The 26,632-nt window shown below is 34.1% G+C and overlaps 1 protein-coding gene and 1 long non-coding RNA gene across 2 annotated transcripts; both read left to right on the plus strand.

Annotated features, from left to right (window-relative positions):
* Positions 1 to 331: 331 nt before the first annotated feature.
* LOC132254320 (uncharacterized) lies at positions 332 to 11,719 on the plus strand. The gene is made up of 3 exons (XR_009466580.1): positions 332 to 465; positions 3,509 to 3,593; positions 11,684 to 11,719. It is a non-coding gene; the product is annotated as an uncharacterized LOC132254320 (long non-coding RNA).
* LOC100244712 (uncharacterized) lies at positions 11,714 to 18,766 on the plus strand. Its single transcript, XM_010656713.3, has 3 exons — positions 11,714 to 11,898; positions 11,991 to 12,129; positions 18,551 to 18,766. Exons 1-2 carry the CDS (start codon positions 11,737 to 11,739, stop codon positions 12,126 to 12,128), a joined length of 300 nt encoding a protein of 99 aa, XP_010655015.1. The 5' UTR covers positions 11,714 to 11,736; the 3' UTR covers position 12,129; positions 18,551 to 18,766.
* The last annotated feature ends 7,866 nt before the right edge of the window (positions 18,767 to 26,632 follow it).

The following is a 26,632-nucleotide window of genomic DNA, read 5'->3' on the forward strand; positions in this document are numbered from 1 at the left end:
ATATGATATCGATTTAAATCATTTTGTTAGATATTTAATTAATTTATTATAAAAGTGATATGGTAAGAATAAGTTATTGTTTAGATATATTTTTTATTTTTTATTTTTAAAAATAAAATATAATAATAATTATTGTATAAAATATAAAAATATTTTGAAATTAAAAGTCCTTTAACAATGATTTTTAAAAGTATTTTTATCTTTAAAAATTTGAAATAAAAATAAGCTGTGTGACAAATTTTAAAAAATATTTTTAAAAATTCGGGGAATTTGACTGCTGTTTTTTTAAAAAAACACTTCAAAATTTTAAAATATTCCAAAAATGCCCCAAGTGATTCCCGTTACCTCCCTTTCCCTTTCATTCATACCTCTCTCCTTCATTCTTCCCCTCCATCGCTCTCCATCCGAGACTAAACAGTTGGAAAGACACTCCACTTTTACTCGACATCGTTGATCTGATCGAAGGTAACCCTCTGTTCTATTCTTCTTTTTTTTTTTTTTTTTTTTTTTTGTAATGTCTGATTGTCTTCAGATGTTAGTTAGGGTTTTGGGTTTTAGGATTTCAATAAAGCAGTCGAGTCTCATTTCCCAGTACTTCTCTCTCTAAAACCCTCATTCTCTATTCTAGTTCACATATGCAAGTGCTCTGTTTAGGGTTTTTGAGTTCACGTGTTGCAGGTCCGTTTCTTTTTTAAGGAAGAAAAATTTTGTTTGGTGATATCTTGTTATTTAGAGCCCGTTTGATATGGTTGTTGTCTCATTGTTATTAGGATTTTGTGGTTTGTTTGATTGTTGTGATTTTTGTGGTTTGTTGGGTTATTAGGATTTTATGGTTTGTTTGATTGTTGAAACCTAAAGGAAAATATAAGAAAATTTTGGGTTTAATCTTATTAATTTCATATTATAGTTTGTTGGGTAGAGCATTTGCGCTCAAACTGTTTGTTAGGATGCCCATGAGAGTTCTTAGACCTTGTGGAGACCTAGGAAATAATCTTGCCAGTGTTCCTGGAGACCCGGCTTTTATTTTCTCTTTGTTGTAAATGGTCAGGGAATCAGAACTTATGTTCCGGGTGGAAAGAGCAGGGAATATGTGATGAGAATTTTCAAGTGTTTGATTGCTTCTTTTTTCCATCTGATTATTTTTTATGTCCAATTATGTTGTTATGGTGTTAGGCTAAACTGCACAGAATTTATACTTCATAGAGGCCAAGTCTAATTAAAGTCATGAGTTGATGCTCTTCTTTCTCTTTACTTGTGTCTAACTAGAAAGCCAATTCATTGTTTCATCAACATACAAAGTGCACAGAATCAATGGTGTTAGTGCTTTACTCCAATATCTACTAGCCCAGCCCAACAACCTCAATTTCAGATTTTCTGTTTATGTGGACAGGGCTGAGAAAAGACACAAGTACCAATATTTCAATAAGAAGCCTTGGAGTTGAGTGGCAAAGTATTCTTAGTTTATGTGGACTAGGATAGTTCGGATGAGGTTTTCTTTTGTTGATTTGATGTATGATGTTGGTGGACACAGGTACAGAGAGTTGTTACCGTGGCATCCCGAAGAATTGGGGCATATGATAGTTACTGTGGGGTCCACACAACCCAGCTTACCATTTGATTGTGTTCTAGTGGCTTATTCCTTATCAGCACATAAGAATGGGCCTAGCGGCTTACCTTCATTGGATTTTCTGTATAAATCCATCCCATAGTGTTGATTACTCTTCATTTATCTCTGTTTTCTTTTCTCAGCTGAGATCTTTAAAGTTGATCAGTTGTAAACCATTCAATCATTTATCAGCACCGCTGAATGTAAATTTGTTTTTTTCTGTATAAAAAAATTATTGACTTACATTGCATCTATAAAATTTAAGTTTACAAAAGATTTAAAGTTTTTTCTTATGTAGATATGTAATTTTCAGTTGCTAGGAGTGTTCAATCGTAAAAAATGAGCTTTGCTTGTCAAGATGGTTCTCTTATGATTTAGTAACTTCCTGAAATTCTAAGATGGGCAATAAAGTTCTCAGATTGCTTGCTGACTTGTTTGTGAGTATTGTCATAATTTTGAAAATGATGATTTGTTCTTTATTTTTGACTGGCTTTAAACTAGTTAAACATGAGCCTGGTGTCAAATGGAAAAAAATTTCCATCTTAAAACTTTTCAAAGTTTTAGGATGGGGAATAATTTTCATTGATATTGCTTGTTACTTGTTTATTATAAATTGTCCTTTTAAACTAGGTAAAATGGGATCCTGGTGTTGAAGGGAGCATCATAGAAGCATATTTACTTGTGGCCTCCCTTGTTTCCATATGGAACCTGAAAATGAAAATGCTTGAATATTTCATGAGATTAGGTTGTGTATCCTTGTGATTGTAGGGAAGTTGTATTATTGAAGAATTTCCTTAAAATGAGATGTTTATTGATTTAGATGTTTTTTGTAAATTTTTTTAAAATTTTATTATAGTGATAAAAAAATTATTAATTTTAATTAGAAAAGTCTTTTTTTTTTTGAGAAATTAATAGGTAATCATATATTGTTTTACTTTGAAAATTATCTTTTATTCAATGTTCTTTTTTATTGATTTAGATGTTTCTTGTAAATATTTTTTAAAATTTTATTATAGTGATAAAAAAATTATTAATTTTAAACTAATATATAATAAAATAATTTGTTATATCATGATTGATATTTATTTATTAATCCAATTCTTTTTGTAAACATTTTTCAAAATTTTATTTAAATCATAAAAAAGATTATTTTTAGTTTTATATATATATATTCTTTTAAGATAGATGTTTATATATTTTGTTGTAATGAAAAGTTTTTTGTTTATCATACTATTTTCTTTTTGTAATTAAAATTGTATGTCCTTTTTGGTAATTTATTAATATTAAAAGTCTTTTTATACTTATACAACATATTATAAAAAATGCTATTAGAGTCGTTTTTTATGATTCTCATAAAAGTGTTTTTCACAGAAACACTGCAGAAGGAAACACTTCCAATAAAAACACTTTCACTAGAATCACTGCTTACTACATTTGGATAAAAATGTTCTCATTCTTTTTTTATAAAAATAATATTTTTTTTAAAACCTACATGTTAATACTTGAAATAGTTAAGGGCGTTTATGTCAAAAATAATTACTCTTCAAGAAAAAACACGGAAGATGTTAAATTCACAAATATGATATTATTTCATCCCTTTTAACCAATTAATTCATTTATTTATCAAATTTATGAAACCTTAAACCTCACCAAACTTATCATGGATTGAAAATGAGATTATTCATCAAATTTGTGATACCCAAAACCTGACTTAAACGTAATTGAAATAATCGTGGATTGAAAATCTTTAAAGCGTATTGTCGAGTTGAATTTGAGTGACAACATTTGATCCAGAGGTTTTTGATCTGTTGAAATCAGCCCAATAGTTCAAAAATTGGATGGGCCCAAGCTGACCCCATTATCAATCGACTGGTGCTAAACTTAATGTGTACTCTGTTTTAGGGCTTGCTGGCCAGTATCAATGTCCACAAATAGCATTCAATCATTTTTCCCCAAACGCTGCGTTTTGGTCGATCTCTGAGTTAAGGTACTGCTCCAATCTCTATTCCCAGTTAAATCAATTGACAATCGTTTGGATACTGAGAAAATTCTTCTAGGTTAGATACAATCCATTGGATGCTGAGAAAATACTCAGACAAATGGAAAGAAAAAAAGAATAGTAAATTTATATTTTTTCTATTTTTTTTTGTCTTTTGGATTGTTGGCAGCAAAGAAAGTGAGGGAGATAACATAGGAATCAAAGCGTGTTTTTCTTTTATTTTTCTTCATTTTCTTAGTAACCAAGCAGGGGGTTGGATTTCACTCTAAACGCTTTATAACTTGGAAAAGCTATTGCTGAGAGTTCTGAAATTTAGGGTTTCTCTTTTACAGACGTGGAACTATTGCAAGTTCAGATTACAGCTAATACTGAGTTTTTTTTGTTAATTTGATGGTCTTTGCTGTTTGGGAATACAGAAAAATGTCATTTTACTTCAAAACTCACACTGAATGTTTGTTTAGTTGACTTGGGTTTATGTTATTTTTAATTATTATTATGTATAACTTTTTCTTGGAAGCAAAAGATAGAGATGACATAAAAATGAAAATATTGTTTTCTTTGTTGCTCTTTTTTCTTGGAACCAAACATAGGGCTAGGGTTTCTCTTTGAATGCTTTTAAGTTTTACAATGCTATTGTTGGAGGTTTTGAATCCTAGGTTTCATTTTGGACTACAACTCAAGCTAGAATTTTGGAAACACCTTGTGCACTTGTACATATATAAAAAAAAAAATTGGGTTACATTGACACTTACTAAGGTGGCATTTGTTTTTTTAGCTTTTTGTTGAAAGCAATTTGCTTTCAGAATTTAAGTTGTTTGTTTTTCTAGTTTTTGATGACTTATTATTGAATTTTTAAAATTTTTGGCTAAATAAAAAAAACTAAAATATTTGGCTTTTTCTAAATAGAAAAAGCAAGCTTTTTAAACTTCCCCCAAATCACGATTGCAACCCCGACCCCCAACCCTAGCCCATCCCATATAGCTCTCTAGTCTCAATTGCAACCACAATCCCCAACCGTCATCTCATCCCTGTGTAGCTCATTGGTTCCACGACCATTACCAAGCTTTCTCAAGGTAATTTCTTCCCCATTTTCGCTCTCTATTTAGGTTTCAGCTTTCGTTCTTGCTCTTTCTCAGCAATGGGGTTAAACCATAGGTAGAATTGTTGTTTTCTGTTTGGAAATGGTTTATTAATATCTTCTCTGGTACGATTCTTTATGATTCTCATGCCAATGGTTTATTTTGGGGTTTTGTGGGGAATTTTGATTTTGTGGGAGTGGGTTTGGTGGGTTTACAGGTTCAACGAATTTTGTAGAGATGCTCATGGGTTTGTGGATGCATTTGTGTGATTCGATTCTGGCTTTGAGGAACCATTGATGTTTAGAAATTTTGCTCCTCTACAGTTCCCATTACTCTGATATGCACTCTCTGTCTTGCATCTCCATGTGCTGTTATGATTGAATTTTGATTCTGAGGAACTGAGTTTTGATGGGTTTAATTGTTTAGGATCTTTTTATACACTTATTGCATCTTCATGTGCTGTTATGGTTTGCTTTTGATAAAATCACAATCCATTTTCTGCCTGCTTGGGCTGTTTTCTGTTGCCCCTGTACTGTGTCATTCACTTGTCCAATGAGCAATGTGAAGCTCTGTCCTCACCAGATTCTGATATTACTGAGCTACCAGGTCTGATATTACCGCATTTGAAGTCCTTACTCCTTAGAGCCTCAAAAAGAGGAAGTTGAGGCTTGTTTGTTTTAATCTGTAGGATGTTTTTTTCCTGGTTTCCCTTAGAAACAACTTTAGTGGCTGCTTGGTGAATCAAGTTTTGCACGAACATGAAGCCCTAATAAACATATGAATCAGGTTTTCCACAAACACAATGGACCTGAGCCCAACACTATTGAAGTTACACTTTTTCTTCTCATAGTCATTGCTGTAATCGATTAAGTTGAAAGAAAGCACGACGCTTGGCAACCATAACGCATGATGCTGCACTATGGAGATGCTCTGGTGGGGTCCAGTACATATAATCATGTTCAATTTGTTGTTTACCTGTAAGAAGCTCTATAAGGTTTTCTTGGGCACGACCAAATTTGGGGAAATCATAAAGGCAGAAAAGAACTAATTGTTTTCCATATCTTTAAGACAACAAAGGAAGAGAGTGGGACCTTGGTTTTCCATTAGAAGAACTTTTATCAGTTTTTATATGGGTGTGGGGGTTGGAGGTTGGTGTTATGTATCGAATCAAGACCAGTCAAGGAATTTCCAAGGCTAGAGGATACCCAATACCCAATTCTGCTTCAATCATTTTCTAGTTTGGTCAAGTCTTTAGCCCATCAATGGTGAAACTTTTGATAAAAGGAAACAGAATCTTTACGAAAAGAAAATCAGGAAAAGGAACCCTCACAAGCATTCAGAATTTGCATTAGTTGTCATTGAACACCTTGAAAATAGTAACTTGATCTTAAAACCATTCCAAATTCATTTCAGAAAACTGATCATGGTACAGGTTGAGTTGGATTGCTTCTATGCATTGTTCATTTTTTTTTCTTGAGGCCACTGATGGCTTGTGTTTGACTAAACCACAAGAGGGTTCTATTAGAACAATATAGTATAGCAATTGTATTCAAGACTTCGTTATGATTTGTGCACTTAGTCCTCCTTTGCTGCAAACAATTTTTTATTCTCTCCTGTCTCCACTACTTACTGATATGGACTGATGTACACGTATGCTAAAGCACAAAGTGTTGTAATTTGCTTTGTGCTCTCTCTCAGCCTAGTGCTTTTGGGTTGATTAAGTGAATCTTTTGCCTTGCTGGAAGTGGGCTTTTCCTTTTCTTTCTGTGAGCAATAGGTGTAATTACACTCTTTCTTAGGAGGGCATTGATAATCAACTGTAATTTATAAGACCCAAAGGCACCAAGGAATGTTGCAAAAGCAGTCAAAATGCTAGTAAGTACCTAGGTCCTTTGCAATGGAAAAAGAAAAAAGAAAAAGATTCCTCCAACGTGTGAAGAATCCAAAAAGGGTTCCATCAACTCTTGCTCTCTCTGGGAAAGTTCTTCAAGCTGTGTTGTTAGTGGGGTCTTTCACCAACTTCAGGTGGTGACAACTTGGAGCATGCTTCCTGTGGCTGCGCCCCAGACAGCTTCAAATTCAATACCAAACACAGAGTTGAGGCTTTCCCATCACCATTCAGCACTGCTTGTGACATATTTCTAAAGAAGCACTGAGCCACCTGGGTTTAATTTGTAACCATATGTTTTTCTCCAATCACTTCTTCCACTTTCCCACCCTACCAACTACTACATCCCTTTAGTGGAGCAGATTCTCCCAGTGACACTATGAAAATGTGTTTGATTTTGTAGAAAGTTTCTGAGCTACCGGGTCTGTTTCTCGTTTTACCTCTCACAACCAGTTAGCTACCATTTAGTGTTGTTTTCTCATAAGGTTTCTCACCAACCCCTTATGCTTCCCACCTTTCCTACCTTCCTCTCTTTGCATGTCCATATTTGGGTGCTTTAGAAAAATTCATCTTAAGGGACTTTGGACAGTTTTTATAAACTGTCTTTAGGTGTTATTGGCATAAAGGAGTACCTAGATCAGTAGCCTAACATCCACTCATAGTATAAATTTTATCATGCCCAAGGTAAATAGTCAATTTAGAGGGACTTTCATCTTATATCACAGCCAGAATGTTAAGAAAACAAGTTAATGTCATACCATGTGTTTTAAAATCATAATAGGGCCAACACATTTGAAGATACCTTCTCACTAGAAAGCAAAAGTCCAAAATGAGTAGATTGTGCCAGTCTTGCACAAACTCAATAAAATAAATATTCCAATATGTATAATTCAAGATCCTATATCCAAAATTGAACTGGAAGGAGGTCCAGAAAGTTGAATATCCACATCTATATAGTGAAACTGAACCTTTTTTCCACTATCACCAGTTTAAGACTATATGCCAAAGTAAGCATTCGCCGTCACAAACACCAACAAAAGTACTAAAATAGTTTAATAATGTCAGAGGTTATGGTACACACAAATTTCAGTTGTTTGCAAGATTTATTTATTTATTTATTTTATCAGAATTTCTTGCAAGATTTTGTTACAGAGAAGCAAAATAAGTTAACATTAGCACATATAGTGAATCAATTGAGAGAATAACCCAAAATTTTATAAGATTCTGCTTAATTTTGAAAACAACTTCTGGACTTGATTGCAACTAAGAAAAATTATCTGTTGCGTTCAAATATTCATTACTGGAAAATGGGCACACCAGATAAAGCCGCAATGACCAAGCGTAACTGAGACAACGTTCACTCACCACCCAAAATTCAGGCAAATTCAAATTTTCCAGTATTCTACTTCTGACATTATCAGAATACTCATTCAAATTTCAGCGCTAAACATCCAACATAATGAAAATATTTTGACTTGATAGTGAACCCCAGATTGATGAGAAGTACAACAAAACCCTAGAAACATGGAATTTTTTAAGAAGCAGAACCACATCAAAGAAACAAAACATGAAAAAATGCTTGCAAATGAACTGAAATAGAAGAGAAAGGAGCTGAATTCTGGTGAGCTTCGTGGAGAGCCAGGGAGGATCCACATTTCCCATCTTGCCTTCTATCCCAGTCCACTAACATGATAAGATAAACAGCAAACACAATAATTAGGTTTCCAACAATAATTAAAGAAATCTAAATTTTTCAATCCTAAATAACCCAGACCCATAAGAGGGGAAAAAACCTCCACTGAGCAATCATTAATATTCCTCCATTCGGCTTAAGGTTAACCTTGACAAGAGTAATATTTACGGCATCAATCTTAAACAGAATCATCTTTATAGGTTGGCCGAGTTGCTTGATTGCAAGGCTTTTGGTTGGCCTATACCCTACTTGGGTCTTCCTTTGGGAGGGAATCCCAAGGCTTGTGGCTTTTGGAATCCAGTGATTGAGAGGATCTCGAGAAGATTAGATGGGTGGCAAAAGACTTATTTATCTTTTGGAGGTAGGATAACTCTTATCCAATCTTGCCTCACCCACATGCCTTGCTACTTCCTTTCTTTATTTAAGATACCCGCTTCAGTGGTTGCAAAAATTGAGAGATTTCAAAGGGATTTTTTATGATCAGGGGTTGGAAAAGGTAAAAGAGATCATCTTATTAGTTGGGATGTAGTGTGTAAGCCGAAGGCAAAAGGAGGTTTGGGATTTGGGAAGATTGCTCTAAGGAATGTCGCTCTCTTAGGGAAATGGTTGTGGAGGTACCCTCGGGAGGGTTCAGCTCTATGGCATCAAGTTATTTTAAACATTTACGGATCACACTCTTAATGATTGGGATGTCAACACTATAGTCAGATGGTCACATCGTTGTCCTTGCAAGGCTATTGCACAAGTCTTTCAGGAGTTTTCCAAGTTTACTCGATTTGTGGTAGGAGATGGGAAAAAAATTCGGTTCTGAGAAAACTTGTGGTGGGGGGACCAACCTTTGGGATCCCAATATCCAAGATTATTTAGAATAGTCACGGATGAAAATATTCCTATTTCTTCAATTCTCGGTTCTGCTCGTCCCTTCTCTTGGAACTTTAATTTTCACCGCAACCTATCTGATTCTGAGATAGAAGATTTAGAAGGCCTTATGCGGTCACTTGATTATCTGCATTTGTCATATTTGGTTTCAGATACGAGATCTTGGTCTTTTTCTTCTTCAGGGCTTTTTATAGTCAAATCTTTCTTTCTTGCCTTATCCCAATGTTCTGGTTCTCTTCTAGTTTTCCCTACTAAGTTCGTTTGGAATTCTCAAGTCCCTTTCAAAGTCAAGTTCTTTGTCTGATTGGTGGCACACCAGAAGGTAAATACTAATAACTTGCTACAATTGAGAAGACCCTACAAAGCTCTTAGTCCTAATATTTGTAAGTTGTGCATGAGGCATGGAGAACCAACATATCATCTTTTCCTACATTGTTCTTTGACGATCAAATTGTGGCATAGATTATTTCAGTTAGCCAAGACGGATTGGGTTCCCCCGAGGAGCATTTCCGACATGTTGTCCATCAATTACAATGGTTTTGATTTATCTAAGAGAGGGATAGTTTTGTGGCAAGTTGCGTGTATTGCTATAATTTGGGTTACGTGACAAGAAAGAAATGCGATGATTTTTTATGATAAAGCAAGGAATTCAGAGAATCTTTGGGATTCTATTCATTTCCTTGCTCTCTTTGGGCTTTTTGTTCCAAGGTTTTTAAGGGGACTCCCCTTAATGTGTTACAACTTGATTGGCTAGCGGCGTGTAATTCCTTTGGATTGGTCTAGTCTAGAGAGTTTGTTCGTTATTACATTGTATTTTCTTGTTTTCGTATTCTTGTAGTTTAGTTTTCTTTGGTGGGAGGATCCTTATCTTTCTCTTGTACTTCTTTTTTCTATCAATATATTCTTTTTTCGTTTCCTATCAAAAATAAATAAATATTCCTCCATTCAGAGGGAACTGGAAATTAAAATGAATACAGTGAAGATTCATGAAGAATAAATTCATATGGAACGAATACCAGAAAAAGATGCGACAAAAGTCTACCGTTGTAGAAACAAAAACAAAACTACATCCACATACAACAGTATGAACACACCTCATTGTGATCTTCCTCGTCTTTTTGAAATGAGAACCCAGAAAAAGGCGGATAGTGTGCACCGTAGTGCTTAGGCTTTTTGAGGAAGAGGTTTCTATGTTTCAAGGACTAGTTTCCAAACCCTCCCTTTTTTCCTTCCTTTCTTTTAATCCTTTATTATGTTTGATTTTAAGGTATTAGGCAAAAAAATATGTTAAAAGAAAATGATTTTTACCATTAAAAACAATGCAAAAGAAAATCAACTAAAAGAAATTATTAAAAAAATTATATATTTTTAAAATTATTTTATCTTTTAGTCAAATAAGTGAAAAAAAGTTTGAAATAGTATATAAAAATATTATTTTTGCAAACTGTTTCTTTGATGATTTGCTACAACATTGGAGGTTTCTACAATTGTGTTTTGACTTTTGATCTTGTGGAGGAACCATGGTGGTAAGTTATTCAAATTTTTTGAGAGACTTTGAAGTGGTGGCAGATTTCTGTTTTAGGGTTATTGGGAAATCTGATGTATGTTTCAGGTCCCCAAAAATTTCATCTAGTGGTAGCAAAGAAAGTTTGGTGGAATATTTTGGAAACTTGATGAGCTGAATTTTGTGTATGGAAATTTTATGGAATTTCAGGAGAATTTTTAAAACACTTTGAAGTGGTGGCACTAGATTTTTGCTGGTATTCACATGAAATTCGAATGTTCTGATAAGCTCTTTAACTTTAAGATCTAGCATTTATGATTCTTGAAATATTTAGTTTTTAATAAAATTGTTGACAAAAAAGAACAAGAATGATGTGAAAAATCATAAATATGTTTACTTGGAATATTTTAAGATTTTCTGAATGCTATAATTCTCGTGTTAGTTAACTGTTAAGTGTAATACAGTTTAATGAAATATCAAAACCTTTGGGACTAATATCCAACAAGATACCTGAATTTCTTTTTCAAAATCTATATGTGATTATAAAATAATGAAAAAGAAAATTACAAAAAAAAAATTATAAGAATGCCAATAGAAAGATGGAGCTATGCTGAAAATGGGGAAAAGAAGGAAATCTTGAGCATGATCAGGGCCATCCGTGCATTAATATAAGAAATTAGAAGAATACCACTAGAGAGAGAGAGAGAGAGAGCCATGAAAATTGACTGGTGATCAGGCTTATCCATCTTTCAGTTAAATCAATTATATTCACATTAAAGAAAAGGGTAACGGGAAAAGGGAAAAGGGAAAAGGGGTTCCTCTCCTATCCCTCTTTCCTTCATAACAAAAATATTTGTAGTCAAATAAAATCATTGGCATCAATCTCTGACGAGATATTTAATTTGGGTGAGTAGGATTATGTTTGGTTACTGATTAAATGAAAGGTTTATTCCTGTATTCTCTCAGTTTCCTTAACTTTCTCAGAAGCTAAACAGAGCAGTATTCATTTTTATTTTGTTAAAATTTGATGATCAGGTCAGTAACAATATTATATCGTCAGAATAGAAGGTTAGGGCTTCAGTAGCGAGATGAAGCCAGTGGTGGGGATGGTGGTGTCAAACAAGATGCAGAAATCAGTAGTGGTGGCAGTGGACCGTCTCTTCCACAACAAGCTCTTCAACCGCTATGTCAAACGAACCAGCAAGTTCATGGCTCATGACGAACACAACCTCTGCAACATTGGTGACCGAGTCAGTTGTTAAAGCAATGGGTTCCTTCCTTTCTCCACTTCCGTTTTTTCATAATGGATAAAATAACTTGTGAAACAACACTGTCATTCCAGGTTAGGTTGGATCCTTCTAGGCCCTTGAGCAAGCACAAGCATTGGGTTGTTGCAGAAATTCTGAAGAAAGCACGAATCTATGTGCCACCTGAACCTATTACCAAGACTCATGATCTAGCACCACCTTCATCATCTTAAGGTTTGACTTCTGCTAATGTTACTCCTTTTTCTGGAATATAATGTTATATGTGTAAAGTGTGTTCTACCGTGACTTAATCATTCCTTTCACCCTGCTGATGATCTGGGTTTTCTAACTTTACATGACAAAAATAGGTGACAAGCATGCATGATTTAAGACAAATCTAAACCTTTCAGTTGTTCGCATAATTGTAACATTAATTGGGGATACATACCAAGAAACTTATTAACGGCAAGCTGATACGGTGTTGATTTCTGTTATGCCAATTCACATTTCTTGTTGTTTTCTTTTATTTATTTTTGGTAGATGAAATACATAATAATTCAAATACTACCATACTTGCTAGTATTAGACCACACAGGAATAGGAAGGGGGAAGGAAAAGGGAAAGCCTTTGACAGGGAGGGAGGGAGGACCAACGGACCAACAAGTTTATTTTTTTGGACCTATATCCTATATGAGCTTTAAAACCTAGATTAGAAAGAAGATGAAAAATGGAAGACATACCTGATTTATGATCTATGAAATGATGCTTAAGTTTTGGGGTGGATTAGATACATCAAATAAGGTGTACCTTATGGGGCATGGGTAGAATGCTCAAGTTTAGTTAGGTTTGTCCATCATGAATATCGCGCTTGTTAAGTATAGTGAGAATTTTATTTCCATGGGCCGTGGTAGTGTAAAGTCTTTGGATAAGGCATGCTTCAAGAGAAAGCTCAGACCAAAACTCAAAGTTCTTAGTGACATGTAGAATCTAGTTTAGAGGTTGATGAGACTAAAGAGTTGGTATGAAGATCATTACTTGGAATATCTGAGGATTGGACTCTAGAAAGAAAAGAAGGGTTGTTCAAGATTTCCTTGGTCATGAATCTCTAGACCTTGTAATGCTTCAAGAAACAGAAAGAGAGATGTGTGATAGGAGATTCATGGGAAGTGTGTGACCATCTAGGGACAAGGAGTGGGCTTATCTTTCAACATGTGGGACATTGAGAGGGAGTTTGATTATTTGAGACTCAAATAAGTATATTTGCACAAAGGTGGAAGTAGGATCCTTTTTAGTTATGGTCAAATTGTTTTTAGACATAGTTGGGATTTTCTAGCTCACTTTAGTGTATGGACCCAAGTTTTCCTCCCTTAGAAAGGATTTTTGGATGGAGCTTCTAAATCTTTTTGGTTTAACCTTTATGAAATGGTGTGTGGGAGGGGATTTTAATGTTATAAGAGGAATTTCAAAGAAGTTAGGGGTTTCTAGATTAACCCTTAGTATGAGGGAATGCTTCGTTTACTTGGCCAAACATGCAAGGATCCCTTGTATGCAAAAGATTGGGTTGATTTGTGTTTTCAAATGAGTGGTAGCAAAGCTTCCCACAAAGTCTCCAAGAAGTTCTCCCTTGGTTCCCTTGGTTGGCCATTGATCATTGCCCGATTGTTCTGGATGCCAGCCCTTTGAAGTGGGTTCTAACCCATTTTAGGTTTGAACATATGTGGTTGCTCTGCCCAAACTTGAAGGAAAAATTTAGCTTTTGGTCGAGGGTTTCAAAGTGAAGGGTAGGAAGCACATAAATACATGAAGAGGCTTCAATTTGTTAAATCAAAACTGAAAGAATGGAATAAGGTGTCTTTTGAAGATATAAAAGGGAGGAAGAAGAATATTCTTGAAGATATTGTTGGAATTGGAGGAGCTATTGCTACAGGATGAGATGCATTGGAGTCAAAAGTGGTAGGTTGAGATGGGTAAAAGAATCAGATGGTAACTCTTAAGTATTTTCATAAGGTGGCCAATGGAAGGAGGAATAGGAAGTTCATCAAGACCTTGGTGAATGAAGAAGGGACAGCTCTAGATAATTTTGAAAGCATTTTAGAGGAGATTGTGCATTTTTATTTTTTTTTATTTTTTTGAAAAGTTATACTCTAGGCCCTTTGGAAATTTGTGGAGGTTAGAAGGCTTGGATTTCCCCTAATCTTGGCAAAAAGTGGTAATTGGCTATACCATCTCCTCTTTATGTAAGAGGAGATTTACAAAGTTGTTTTCAATTAGATAGGGAAAAAGCTCCCGGGTTTAATGGCTTCACTTTTGCAGTGTTTTAGGAATGTTGGGATGTTCAAGGATGACTTAGTACAGGTGTTCTTGGAGTTTTATAATAATGGGGTAATAAACAAAGCACCAACGCTACCTTAATTGACCTTTTGCTAAAAAATAGTCGGGCTAACAAAATCTTGGATTTTAGACTCATTAGCTTAGTCACTAGTTTGTATAAGATCATAGCTAAAGTGTTAGAAGGTGGTTTCAAGGCGTCCTTCATGAAACCATCCACACAACCCAAGGAGTCTTTGTTGAGGGGAGGCAAATTATGAAATGGTAGATGAGAAAAATAGCTTAGGAGAGGAAGGAGTAGTTTTCAAAATTGATTTTGAAAAGACTTAAGATCATGCGGAATGAGGTTGTTTGGGATCATGTACTAAAAAAGAAGGGATTTAGTACAAGATGGAGGTCTTAGATGAGGGGTTGCTCATCTACAACAAATTTTATGGTCTTAGTGAATGGAAGTGCTAAAGGTTGTTTTAATGTAACTAGGGGATTAGGACAAAGAAATCCTCTTTCCCTTTTCCTTTTCACTATAACAATGGATGTTTTAAGCAGGTTGATGTCAAGAGCAAAGGAGACTACTTTGTTGGAAGGCTTTGTAGTGGTGGGTAGAGTAGCATTAGAATTTCTCATTTGCAATTTGCAGGCGACACCATCTTTTTTTCGAGAGCCTATATGGAAGAGTTGCATAATCTTAATATAATCTTGTTGGTTTTTGGGCAGATTTCTAGTCTTAAGATTAATTTAAACAAAAGCACTCTATCAGGTATCAACATGAATGAGGATCAAAATCTCTATGTTGGCATTAGCCTTTATCGTACTTAGGCCTTCTATTAGGTGGGAATCCAAAGACCATCACTTTTTGGGATTTAGTGATTGGTAGAATCTCATGAAGACTAGATGAGTGGGAAAAGGCTTTTTTGTCATTAAGTGAAAGAATAACTCTAATTTAGTCCTAGTTGTCTTTCATTCCTAGCTATTTTCTCTCTTTTCAAGATTCCATTTTCAAATGAGTCTAAGATTGAGAAATTACAAAGGAACTTTCTTTGGTCAGGGGTGGGTGAGTGTAAGATAGATCACCTCATTAACTAGGAGCTAGTATGCAAGCCAAATATGGAAGGGGGTTTGGGGTTTGGGCTTTAGGCTTTAGGATGATTTTCTTTGAGGAATTGAACTCTTTTAGGGAAGCGGCTTTGGAAGTTTCCAAACAAAAGTTCTACTTTTGCCACTAGGTTATTTCAACGGATGGGACACTGATATTTTGGTCAGGTAGTCACATTGATCTCCTTGGAAAGCTATTGTATTGGTTTTTCAAGATTTTTCCATATTTACTCATTTTATGATGGCAAGAATGTCTTTGGGAAGATTTGTGGTGGGGAGACCAACCATTATGCTCTCAGTTTAGTCAACTTTTCAAAGTTGTTGCAATTAGAAATCTTCCTATCTCAACTATCCTTGGTTCCTTTCCCCCTTTTCCTTGGAATCTAATTCTTTGCCACCACCTTAATGACTTGGAGATTGAGGATCTTGAAAGTCTAATGTCTTGTCTCACTCGTATACACTTGTCATCATTTGTTCTAGACATAATAGCTTGGTCATTGTCTTTCACTAGTTTATTTTCGATAAAGTCTTTTTAATTAGCTTTTGTCCAATCCTTCAGACACAATTCCTTTCTTTGCAATTAATTTTATATGGAAATCTAAAGTCCCTTCTAAGGCCAAAGCCTTTGCGTGGTTAATGACACATAAGAAGGTGAACATGAATGACATGCCACAATTAGGAAGACCTTACAAAACCCTTAAGCCCTGAATGGTGCATTTTGTGCTCTAGGAGTAGAGAAACAGACAGCCATCTTCTTTGATATTCCTTGGTGACTCTCAGCCTATGGAAAAGGCTATTCAGATTAGCTAGTTTGGATTGCATTCCTCCTTGGAACATTTATGATATGATGACCATCTCATGTAGGGTTTTGAGGAGCTCCATTTGAGGCAAAGCCTTGTGGCAAATAACTTGTCTTTTGTTGATATGGCTTGTGTGGAGGGAAAGAAATACTAGGATTTCCAAAGACGAGTGGAGGAATCCAAAGACAATTTGAGGTCTAATTCATTTCTATTTATCTTTTTCGGCCTCCTATATCATGGCATTCAAGGGCATTCCTCTCAGTGTTATTCAGCTCGACTGACATTCAGTGTGTAGGCCATGAGGGTTTGAATAATGAGAAGAGGAGATTCGTAATGATCCTATCTGATTGAGATTTTGTATTGCCTCATGGTGATTAAGATGTTTAAAACCTCATTTGATTGAAAGGTTTTATACTGTGTTTTCTCTTTTGTTTCCCTTTTGTAAATCTTGGAAGGATACCTTATCCTTCTCATGTATTCACTTTGTTCATTCTAATACATTCTTGTTTCTGATTGACAAAAAAAAAAGAACAAAAACAAAGGAATACTTCAGATATGGGGCTAAGAAGAGACTTTGCAGAGCACAATCCCTTGTTAAAGCCTTTAAATTGTGGTCTTGGACTGTCCTAGAGACCCAAGACAGGCTCTCAATATATCTTTTTAAGATGGCATAAAATGTTTTGATCAAAACAGCCTGAATGAACTGAACTCTATAATTTTGTTCAATTGTTCTCATAAATAATATTGCATGTAACATGGTCATACTCAACTTCTGACATAACTGGTTGCTTGGCTCAGTGGAATTTAGCTGCCTCCTTTTTAGGGGAATTATGGGTATCAATTCATTGAGTCCCTCTAGAATCTTATTGGGTAGGGTGAGATGATAGCCTGAATTAAGCTCTTATACACAAGTTTTGAAAAGGAAGTAATGAGGGAATCTGAACTTTGGGATCTAAAGCTGGTAGATGAGATCTGGTGCAACAAGCCATCTCTCAAACAATCAAGTGGAAAGCACAAATATCTATTACCCAGTCCTCAAGATACTTTTGTAGACTTAAGTTCTACTGCAAGACACAATAGTCCAATAAAGTTAATGGATGATAGATATACTAGCTTGTTTCTAAAAAAAGCCAGCTATTCATATGAACACTGCATACTCTGCTTCATTTTTTTTCTTACAACACCCCACTACCCCCACCCCACTTGTTAGTTATGAAAATTAATTCCTGGGTGGCAAGATTGCACATTTAGTAAGGGGTCTTGTGCTGATAGTCGAGAAATATAGGGCCTTTTGAAAGTTTCCTTTTGATAAAAGGTTTAAGATCTTGGATGAGTAGCAACTGGTCTAAGATGCCTTGGTTTGGTGTTCTATAATAAAAGTGCCATAGTTGAGTAATTTGGCTAAATTTCTGGCAATACTTAAAATAACTTGATAACAATCAGCTGACAATAGTCAGTTAGTAAATTGACTAAGGAAGGCTTCTTAATCAAATCTTATTCACCATTATGCCAAAGTTCCTTCAAACTTTATCTAGAACAGTGTTTTTTTTATATTTAAATTTAAACGTAAATTTTTTTTTTTCAAATCCATATATCTGAAAATCTGTGAATGATGAGCTAGAAGTTTAACAATCCTCTGCTCTTTTTGCTGTGGTGATTTTTTTAAATGTTTTTATTCATGAAATTCTATTTGGTAATGTCTTTTAATTGGTAAGTTCAGTTTGTTCTTAATAAGAAAACAATCTGAAAAAAAAAAATTTTAACTACTGGAAAAGATTCTTGGTGCATGTTTCAATTGAAACCACGCCTTTTTGTTCATGGAAAATCTCTTATCAAACTATGGGCTCTGCTGATGTGGATAGCATCATTAGTGGTAAAAAAAAGGAAAGAAAGCTTGTTGCATTCATCATTTATTTGGTTGCATCAACTCATCATTGTTGATTGGACGGCCATTATTTAATCTGTAGCACGAAGTGGTTGAACAATATATATAAAAAAAAAAAGAAGAAGAAGAAGAAGAAATTATTCAAATATTTTAATTGGATGATGAAGTTTTGCCTTGAATTTCTGTTGGGTACTGTAGATCCATGGCGAAATGTTTTTTATAAATGTTCCGGAAATGAATCAGAAAGTAGGGTCTTACATTGCATATTGCATTTGGAATTCATTATTGTAGATCTGAAACTGTTGCAATATTTTTTTCTTGTATTTTCTCTTGTGCAATGCTTGTAATTTGCAATCATAGAATGACATGCATACTTGGGAATTTTTTTAGAGATACGGTTTATTGTGGTACAGCACAAAGGTGGTAAGTTGGTAACTGCTGAAATTGCTGCAAAATTTATACAAAGGTGGTTTAATCCTAAGCAGGTGGTCACTTGCTTCTATCATCTGAGACTAAATTGTAAATATGCTGTTTTTCTTCTTTTGGCCAGTTGAAGCATAACTTGGAGCACATTCAAAAGGCTGTGAAGATGGGCCTAGGCATCAGCTTCAGAGAACTGATGACAGCATTGCCAAACCACAAGAGCCCTTTTTGTGTTTTGTTTGAATTGTTGTTTGCCTCCAAGCAAGTGAATATTTTGTAGATTTTACCTATTTGAAATTAGGGATTTATTTATATCAACCTTATTGACCAGATTTTAGGAAAATTCTTTCAAATACTTTGTCATTACTAAGTAAAATCTATCCAAAACCAATTAAACCCTGGAAGCCCTAGAAGCTCTCTGTTCCCATTTGATGTCTTGAAGATCTTCTTGGAAAAGGAGGAAGAAGTCATTTTTAGAAAAATAAAAATAAAAAGAAAAAGTTGTCAAATTTATCCTTTTGTTCTTTATATCTATGGGGGTGTGGTTTCCATCTTTTTCTTATCTTTGTTTTGAACTTGGTTCAGTGCTTCTTCCTGTGTTCTTTTCAATGAGAAATGAATGCAGAGAAAATGAAGTAAAATGAAAATTCTGGAAACATAATATGCTCAACTTTGCAACTATTCCATTCAGATTTGTAGGGTCCTTCACCCACCCAATCTTCTGGTGTTTATAGATATTATATGCTCTTCTAGATTCACTTAAATCTAGATATTGTCTATTGAGAAATAAATCTGATGCTTTACAACCTTTATTTAATTTCAAAAATCAGGTTGAACTATTGTTAGGATGTAAGATTAAAAATATAGGTTATATTTTAAATCTATTACTCTTATTGTTTACATAATATTAATACTTCTTTGATAGGAAAGATATTAATAAATTAATAATAAATACATATTTATGCATCTTTTTATAATATATAAATTAATATTAAATTCATATTCATATATCTTTGAAATAATTAAAAAAAATATAGGTTCTATTTTAAATTTATTAATCTTATTGTTTACATAATATTAATATTTCAATAATAAATACTTATTCACATATCTTTGATAATAAATAAATTAATAATGAAGTCCTCAACCAAATGAGTATTTTACAAAGAGTCGATAAGGAATTTCATTAATAACCGGCCATTTTGATCCTTTGTAACAACTCGATGAATTTAGTAGATTTTTTTAGGAGGCTCCAATGACCATAGATCGAACCTATCCGATTTTTATAGTGCAATGGTTGGTTGTTCACGGACTAGTTGTACCTACCATTTCTTTTTTGGGGTTAAGATCAATAATATAGTTCATCTAACGATAAACTTAATCCAAATTATAGAGCTATGGTATAATCAAACCCGAATAAACAAAATGTTGAATTGAATTGTATTGGTCTTTATTGAGGGTTATTACTCATTTTTGTACTTATCGTTATATTTTTTGAATTATTTTTTCAATTAAGAACTAAGAGAACAAAAGAGACTAATAAAATAAATAATAATAGTAGGAATTCTTTTATCCCATTAGAAAGGATCTCATCCCATAATTATGTATGACTATTTATGTCTTTAGCATGCCCACTTAATGTAATGTGGAGGGAAGTGATATTGATTTAAATCATTTTTTAAGATATTTAATTAAATTTTATTATACAAGTGATATGTTAACAAATGTAAATAAAACAATTAAGGTATTGTTGGGATATATTTCAATAGACCTTTTTTTTTTTCAAACAAAATGCTATTAGTTTTTTTATTTGCTTTTATTAAGGAGTTGGGGAGCATTTCATTGGAAGTGGGGGACATCTCCCATGAAGCTCCATGCATGGACGTGTGGCGGACATCAGCAGCTTGCCTATGGTGGTGGTTGATGAGAGAGACATCTCTAAGCAAGAGATGATGGATGGAGACTTGTTGAACCAGGAACAATGGAGCAGGTAGGAGAAAGTGGTACCAGCTTGGAAAGAAAGCGGGGTGGGGAAAATGGGGGTTCTTTAGGGTGAGATATGGAGGAAACGAAAGAAAAAGGACTTTTGGCAAAGTTGAAGGAAGCCAGGAGAAAAAGGGAAGCAGAAGCCAAACAAACTACTATTGGAGGAATGCATTACCTGGTATGGATTATTAATGATCATCACATTCTCTTATTACTTCTTCATGTGATTATTTTGCATTGTTCGTGAGGTCGCATTGGTTGGTCATGGCGGTTAGATTCTGTTTCTCTGACTCCATTTTGGAATAATCTAATTATGCTTTGTTTGGTCATTTCATATTTAAAAAAAAAAAAAAAAACCTTCTTGCATCATCTTTTTTTTTTCTTAAGATATTTTCCTAGTTCAATCTACCGACCTTTAAATCCAAATATAAAGAGAAATGAATCTGGTCTCTTCATATTTATTGGGTGTTTGGTCTATGTTCATTCTCTTTTAAAGCTCTATTTCATTGTATCCTCTATTTCTCTCTATTCTGTACATGGGTGTTCCAATCCGGGTCTCTATTTTGGCTTCCGTACTTGAGTTTCTTTCTATGAATGGAAACCCGAAAATATAGATTGGCTTCTTGTAACTGATAAAACAACTGGAGTCCACTATCAACTTGAAGGAAGCAGGGGTGTTAATTGGGTTGGGATCATGGATGCTCTGTTTTTTGGAACCTTTAGCTCTCTGCTCCTGGTCTTCCAATCCTCTCTTAGTTTCATTATTTTTTAAGGTAATGACTGGCGCACTCTGCTGCTTATTTTATAGCTTTAGTGGTTTGCTTGTTTGTTCTTGGCTGTCATCAATACTAGCAATGGAAAAGAGAATAGTATTGGTTTTGTTTCTTACGAATTTGGAGGCGATCAAAAGGGTTTAGTGAAGAGGAGGTTGTGAAGGAGTATTTCAACAACTCGGGGTTTCAGAGGTGGAAGAAGATCTATGGAGAAACCGACAATGTGAACAAGGTTCAATTGGATATTCGGCTAGGCCACTCCAAGACTGTGGAAAATATGATGAAGACGTTGACCGACGAAGGGTGGCTGGAAGGGGTTACTGTATGTGACGCTAGGTGTGGCACGGGCTGTCTCTCTTTTCCTTTGGCCAAACAGGGTGCCCTTGTGACGACCAATGACATCACTGGCTGCACTGGTTATAAGACTTTTAAGGGTTTTGATGGTGGTGATGGACAAAGGGTATGGAAAATGGGTTATAGCAGTGCATGGAGCTGGTTGATAGAAAATAGGTTTATTGCCACTGTACTGGAGACGTGTAATTCGTACACGGGAATTACAACAACCCTTTTTTTTCTTTTCTTTTTATTATTTCTTCACACTTGGATATCAAAATAATTTTCTAACATTCTAATTTTTGAAACCTAATTTCCCGAAATTCCATTCTCAAAATAATTTTCATCCATATGCTGATCTGGGATGACACAGAGTCGGAGCCCAAGTGTCAGATGGGATTTATGAGATGGGCGGAGTGACTTTGGGACCTCGGATGCCTACTCCATTCAAACTAGTTCCCGAGGCGACATAAGTACAGATAACCATTGTTGAGCCACTGACATTTCCACATTATAGTGTTCAAACACCATTTGTCTTGATCCCGGATGTTGAGGAGGTTTAGACTCTGTATATTGATGCTTCTTAGACTCCTGATGTGCAGTATATTCTCCGAGGGGGTAGAGTATTGCGACAGCCGTCTCCCACAACTACTAGACCTTTAGAGAGGACATTTGCTCCCGAGGAGGTCCGGAGAGAGGATGACGAGATTTTGAGGCAGTTATAGAGCACTCAGGCTCGCATTTCTATCTGGAGCTTGTTGGCATCTTCTAGTACTCACCGAGATGCATTGATTCAAGCCTTGAGCCAGATCAGAGTCGAGAATACCACCACTCCTGAGGGATTGATTCATATGGTGACGACTAGCAGAACCACGTGCATAGTATTCTCTGATGACGACTTGCCACCCGATGGTCCAGACCATACACGTCCACTGTATATCTCAGTCGGTTGTTCAGGCCGCCAAGTTCCATCTGTCCTTTTGGACAATGGCTCGGCCCTAAACGTCTGTCTCCTAGCTACTGCCATCGCCCTCGGCTATGCGCCCTCTGACTTTAGTCTCTCCACTTAGATAGTCCAAGCGTATAATAGCACCAAGAGGAAAGTTATGAGCACATTGGAGATTGAGTTGTTGATAGGTCCGACCACATTTACCACTTTGTTCCAGGTTTTGAGGATTCCTACATCCTTTAACCTGCTACTTGGTCGACCTTGGATCCACAGAGCCGGGGCTATTCCTTCTTCCCTTCATCAGAAGGTGAAGTTCATTCACGATGGCCAGGTCATCACAGTGCAGTCTGTTGGAGATATGTTTATTTCTTTTGAGTCAGTTCTTTAGATTAGTCACAGTGATGACGACTTACTTCTGACTGGATTCACATTTGACAAAGTACAGACCCTAGAGATGGAGGATTTTTGTCGAGACTTTGTAGCCATGTCGTTCAACCAGCACGGTAGCACAGTGGATCAGAACAGGTGATTGTTGAGATTCGTGCAAGAACATACACTTTGCTCGATATGATGAGGAGCATGTCTTATCTTTCCTGCATGGGATTGGGGCTGCGTCAGCACGGGCCTAGTGAGTTCATGACTATCCCAGATCACGACGTACCATTCGGACTCGGGTTCATCCCCACTGAGGCCGATTATAGATATATGGCGCAATTGCGCAAGGAGCGGGTGGGGGGTCGACTGACTCTACATCGTTTGATTATCCTATTCGTCCGTACACCATGAGCTTGGCAAATTACTTCATGAGGGCGTCGGGGCCACAGATGCCTTCAGATGGGATCATTAAGGGGCTCAGCACTGTTCGAGAGGTCAAGCTTCAGCATCTTGTCCATCAGCTGTAGTTGAGTGATGGAGCTTCGGACACTTCCACATTTGCATTGGCTGCCCCATCATCTCTAAATCGCGTGAGCCTTATGACGCTCTATTTCCCAGATGAGATCGACGAGCATGGGACATTTGCCGAGATCAGAGACATAGTGGACGAAGGTATGCCACGTGACGAGTACGTTAACAAGATGCTTGCTATGAGTATGTGCCAGATCGAGAAGATAGTTAAGCCTGAGCTTGCTTCACCATTTGATCTATTTGGGGTGTCCGTCATCGAGATTGCTAAGGAAATCCATACTACTCCTACTTTGGAGTTTGCAGATGATGTTATAGTAGTTGATGACTTATATGATGGCCATGTTGTCCTAGTTGAGAGAGCGTCCGACTTTGTGGACCTACCTCTTTCATTTGATGTTTTATCGGGATTTGTCTTCCGTTTTGACGATGTTTATGACTTCATTTATGGATTTGAGCATTTTCGAGTATATTCCTATCTCTTGTGATATCACTTCATCTGCACCATCTTCACCCACATCATAGATATTTGATATAGATGATGAGATTGCACAACAAAAATTCGAATATTCACGTTCATTTCTTTAATTATTTATTTTCGTTATTGTTATTCTATTTATTTATTTTAAAATTCCATTTTTAAACAAATTTTCAAAATTCCGACCTTCGAATTTAATTTCGTATTTCAAAAATTCTAATATTCACGTTCATTTCTTTAATTATTTATTTTGGTTATTATTACTATATTTATTTATTCATTTATTTATTTCAAAATTCCTTCTTTAAATAATTTTTCAAAATCCTGACTTTCGAATTTAATTTCCCATTTCAAAAATTATAATATTCACGTTCATTTCTTTAATTATTTATTTTTTGTTATTATTATTCTATTTATTTATTCATTTATTTATTTTAAAATTTCATCTTTAAACAATTTTTCAAATTCCGACCTCCGAATTTAATTTCCCGTTTCAAAAATTCTAATATTCACGTTCATTTCTTTGATAATTTATTTTCGTTATTATTATTCTATTTATTTATTCATTTAATTATTTTAAAATTTCATCTTTAAACAACTTTTCAAAATCCCTACTTCCGAATTTAATTTCCCATTTCAAAAATTCTAATATTCATGTTCATTTATTTAATTATTTATTTTCGTTATTATTATTCTATTTATTTATTTATTTTAAAATTCCATCTTTAAACAAATTTTCAAAATTCCGACCTTCGAATTTAATTTTCCATTTTAAAAATTCTAATATACACGTTCATTTATTTGATCATTTATTGTTGTTATTATTATTCTATTTATTAATTAATTCATTTATTTTAGAATTCCATCTTTAAACAATTTTTCAAAATCCCGACTTCCGAATTTAATTTTCAATTTCAAAAATTCTAATATTCACGTTCATTTCTTTAATTATTTATTTTTGTTATTATTATTCTATTTATTTATTCATTTATTTATTTTAAAATTCTATCTTTAAACAATTTTTCAAAATTCCGATCTTCGAATTTAATTTCAAATTTCTAAAATTTCAATTTTCGCATTTATTTATTTAATCATTATTATTTTCGTTATTATTATTTTATTTATTTATTTATTTTAAAATTTCCACCTTTAAATAATTCTTTAAAATCCCGATTTCCAAATTTAATTCCCAATTTCCCAAATTTTAATTTTCCAATTTTCGAATTTTCAAAATCCTAATTTTCACATTTATTTATTTAATCATTATTATTTTTGTTATTATTATTATTTTATTTATTTATTTATTTATTTAAATTCCCATCTTTAAACAAATCTTCAAAATTCTGATTTTCAAATGTAATTTCCAAAATTACAATTTTCACATTTATTTATTTAATCATTATTATTTTCGCTATTATGATTTTATTTATTTATTTATTTTTAAATTCCATCTTTAAATAATTCTTTAACATTCTGATTTCCAAATTTGATTCCCAATTTCCAAAATTTTAATTTTCACATTTATTTATTTAATCATTATTATTTTCGTTATTATTATTATTCTATTTATTTATTTATTTTTAAAATTCTATATTTAAATAATTCTTTGAAATTCCAATTTCCTAATTTAATTTCCAATTTCCAAAATTCCAATTTTCACATTTGTTTATTATTATCATTATCATTGTTTTATTTATTTTAAAAATTCCATCTTCAAGTAATTTCTAAGATTCCAATTTTTATAATTTAATTTTTCAAACTTTAATTCTCAAATAATTTTCCAAAACTCCAATTTTCAAATTTATTCTTTTAGAAATCTCCATTTTCAAGTAAATTTCCAAAATTCCAAATTTTATATTTTATTTTTAAGAGATCTCATTCCCAAATAATTTTTCCATGTTCCGATTTTCTTGACTTTCAGTTTCAAATTATCTTTTTAGAATTCCAATTTTCTAATTTAATTCTTAGAGCTTCAATTTTCAAATTAGTTTCAAAATTTGATTTCCAAAAATTTGTCTTTCAGATGGTTTAAATTTTTTTAAATTTATTCATTTAATTTGTTTATTGAAAACCTGATTTTTAATAAACGTGCTGCCATTTTTTCATTCAGGCATGCATCTTGTGATTTTCTTCGATTTTTAATGATTTTCTCATTTTTCACTATTTTTAATAAGCATAAAGACAATTTTCATAATTCTAAAATAAGGAAATTTGTGAGATTAATTTATGCAAGACCAATTGGGCTTTGGTGGGGGCCCTAAATATAAGATTTCTCTTTTGATTGTTAATTGTTATGTTTAATGAATATTGTTTGATTTTTGTTCTAATCTTTGACATGTATGCGATAATTTTATACTTAAGCTAACATTATTTCCATGATAACACACTATTATTTGTTGCTAAGATACGATCTCACCCACACTTTGCTCATTCTGATGCATGATTCGCTTTATTATTTGATTATTTCATTTTGGTATCCTTGATTTTCTTATCGATTATTATGCTTACTTCATCTCATTAGTAGAGACCCGTTTTTAGGGACTTAGAGGGGTGTTATGGTCTTTATCGTACCTTCCCAATAAGTAATCTAACCCTAAACCCCGACTTGGTTTTTCACAAACCTGTTTTTTCGAATAACGAATTACACTTAGGGTTTTTATTTCTTATTTTATTTTCCCTTTAAAAAAAATAATAAAAAAAGTGGTGATTCCAAGTCATTTTCTAAATAAATAAATAAATTATTTCCAAATAAAAAGCAAGTTCGCCATCGAGTGGAAGCGCATGAGC

Source organism: Vitis vinifera, chromosome 9, assembly GCF_030704535.1.
Source record: "Vitis vinifera cultivar Pinot Noir 40024 chromosome 9, ASM3070453v1".
In the NCBI taxonomy this organism is placed as follows: domain Eukaryota; kingdom Viridiplantae; phylum Streptophyta; class Magnoliopsida; order Vitales; family Vitaceae; genus Vitis; species Vitis vinifera.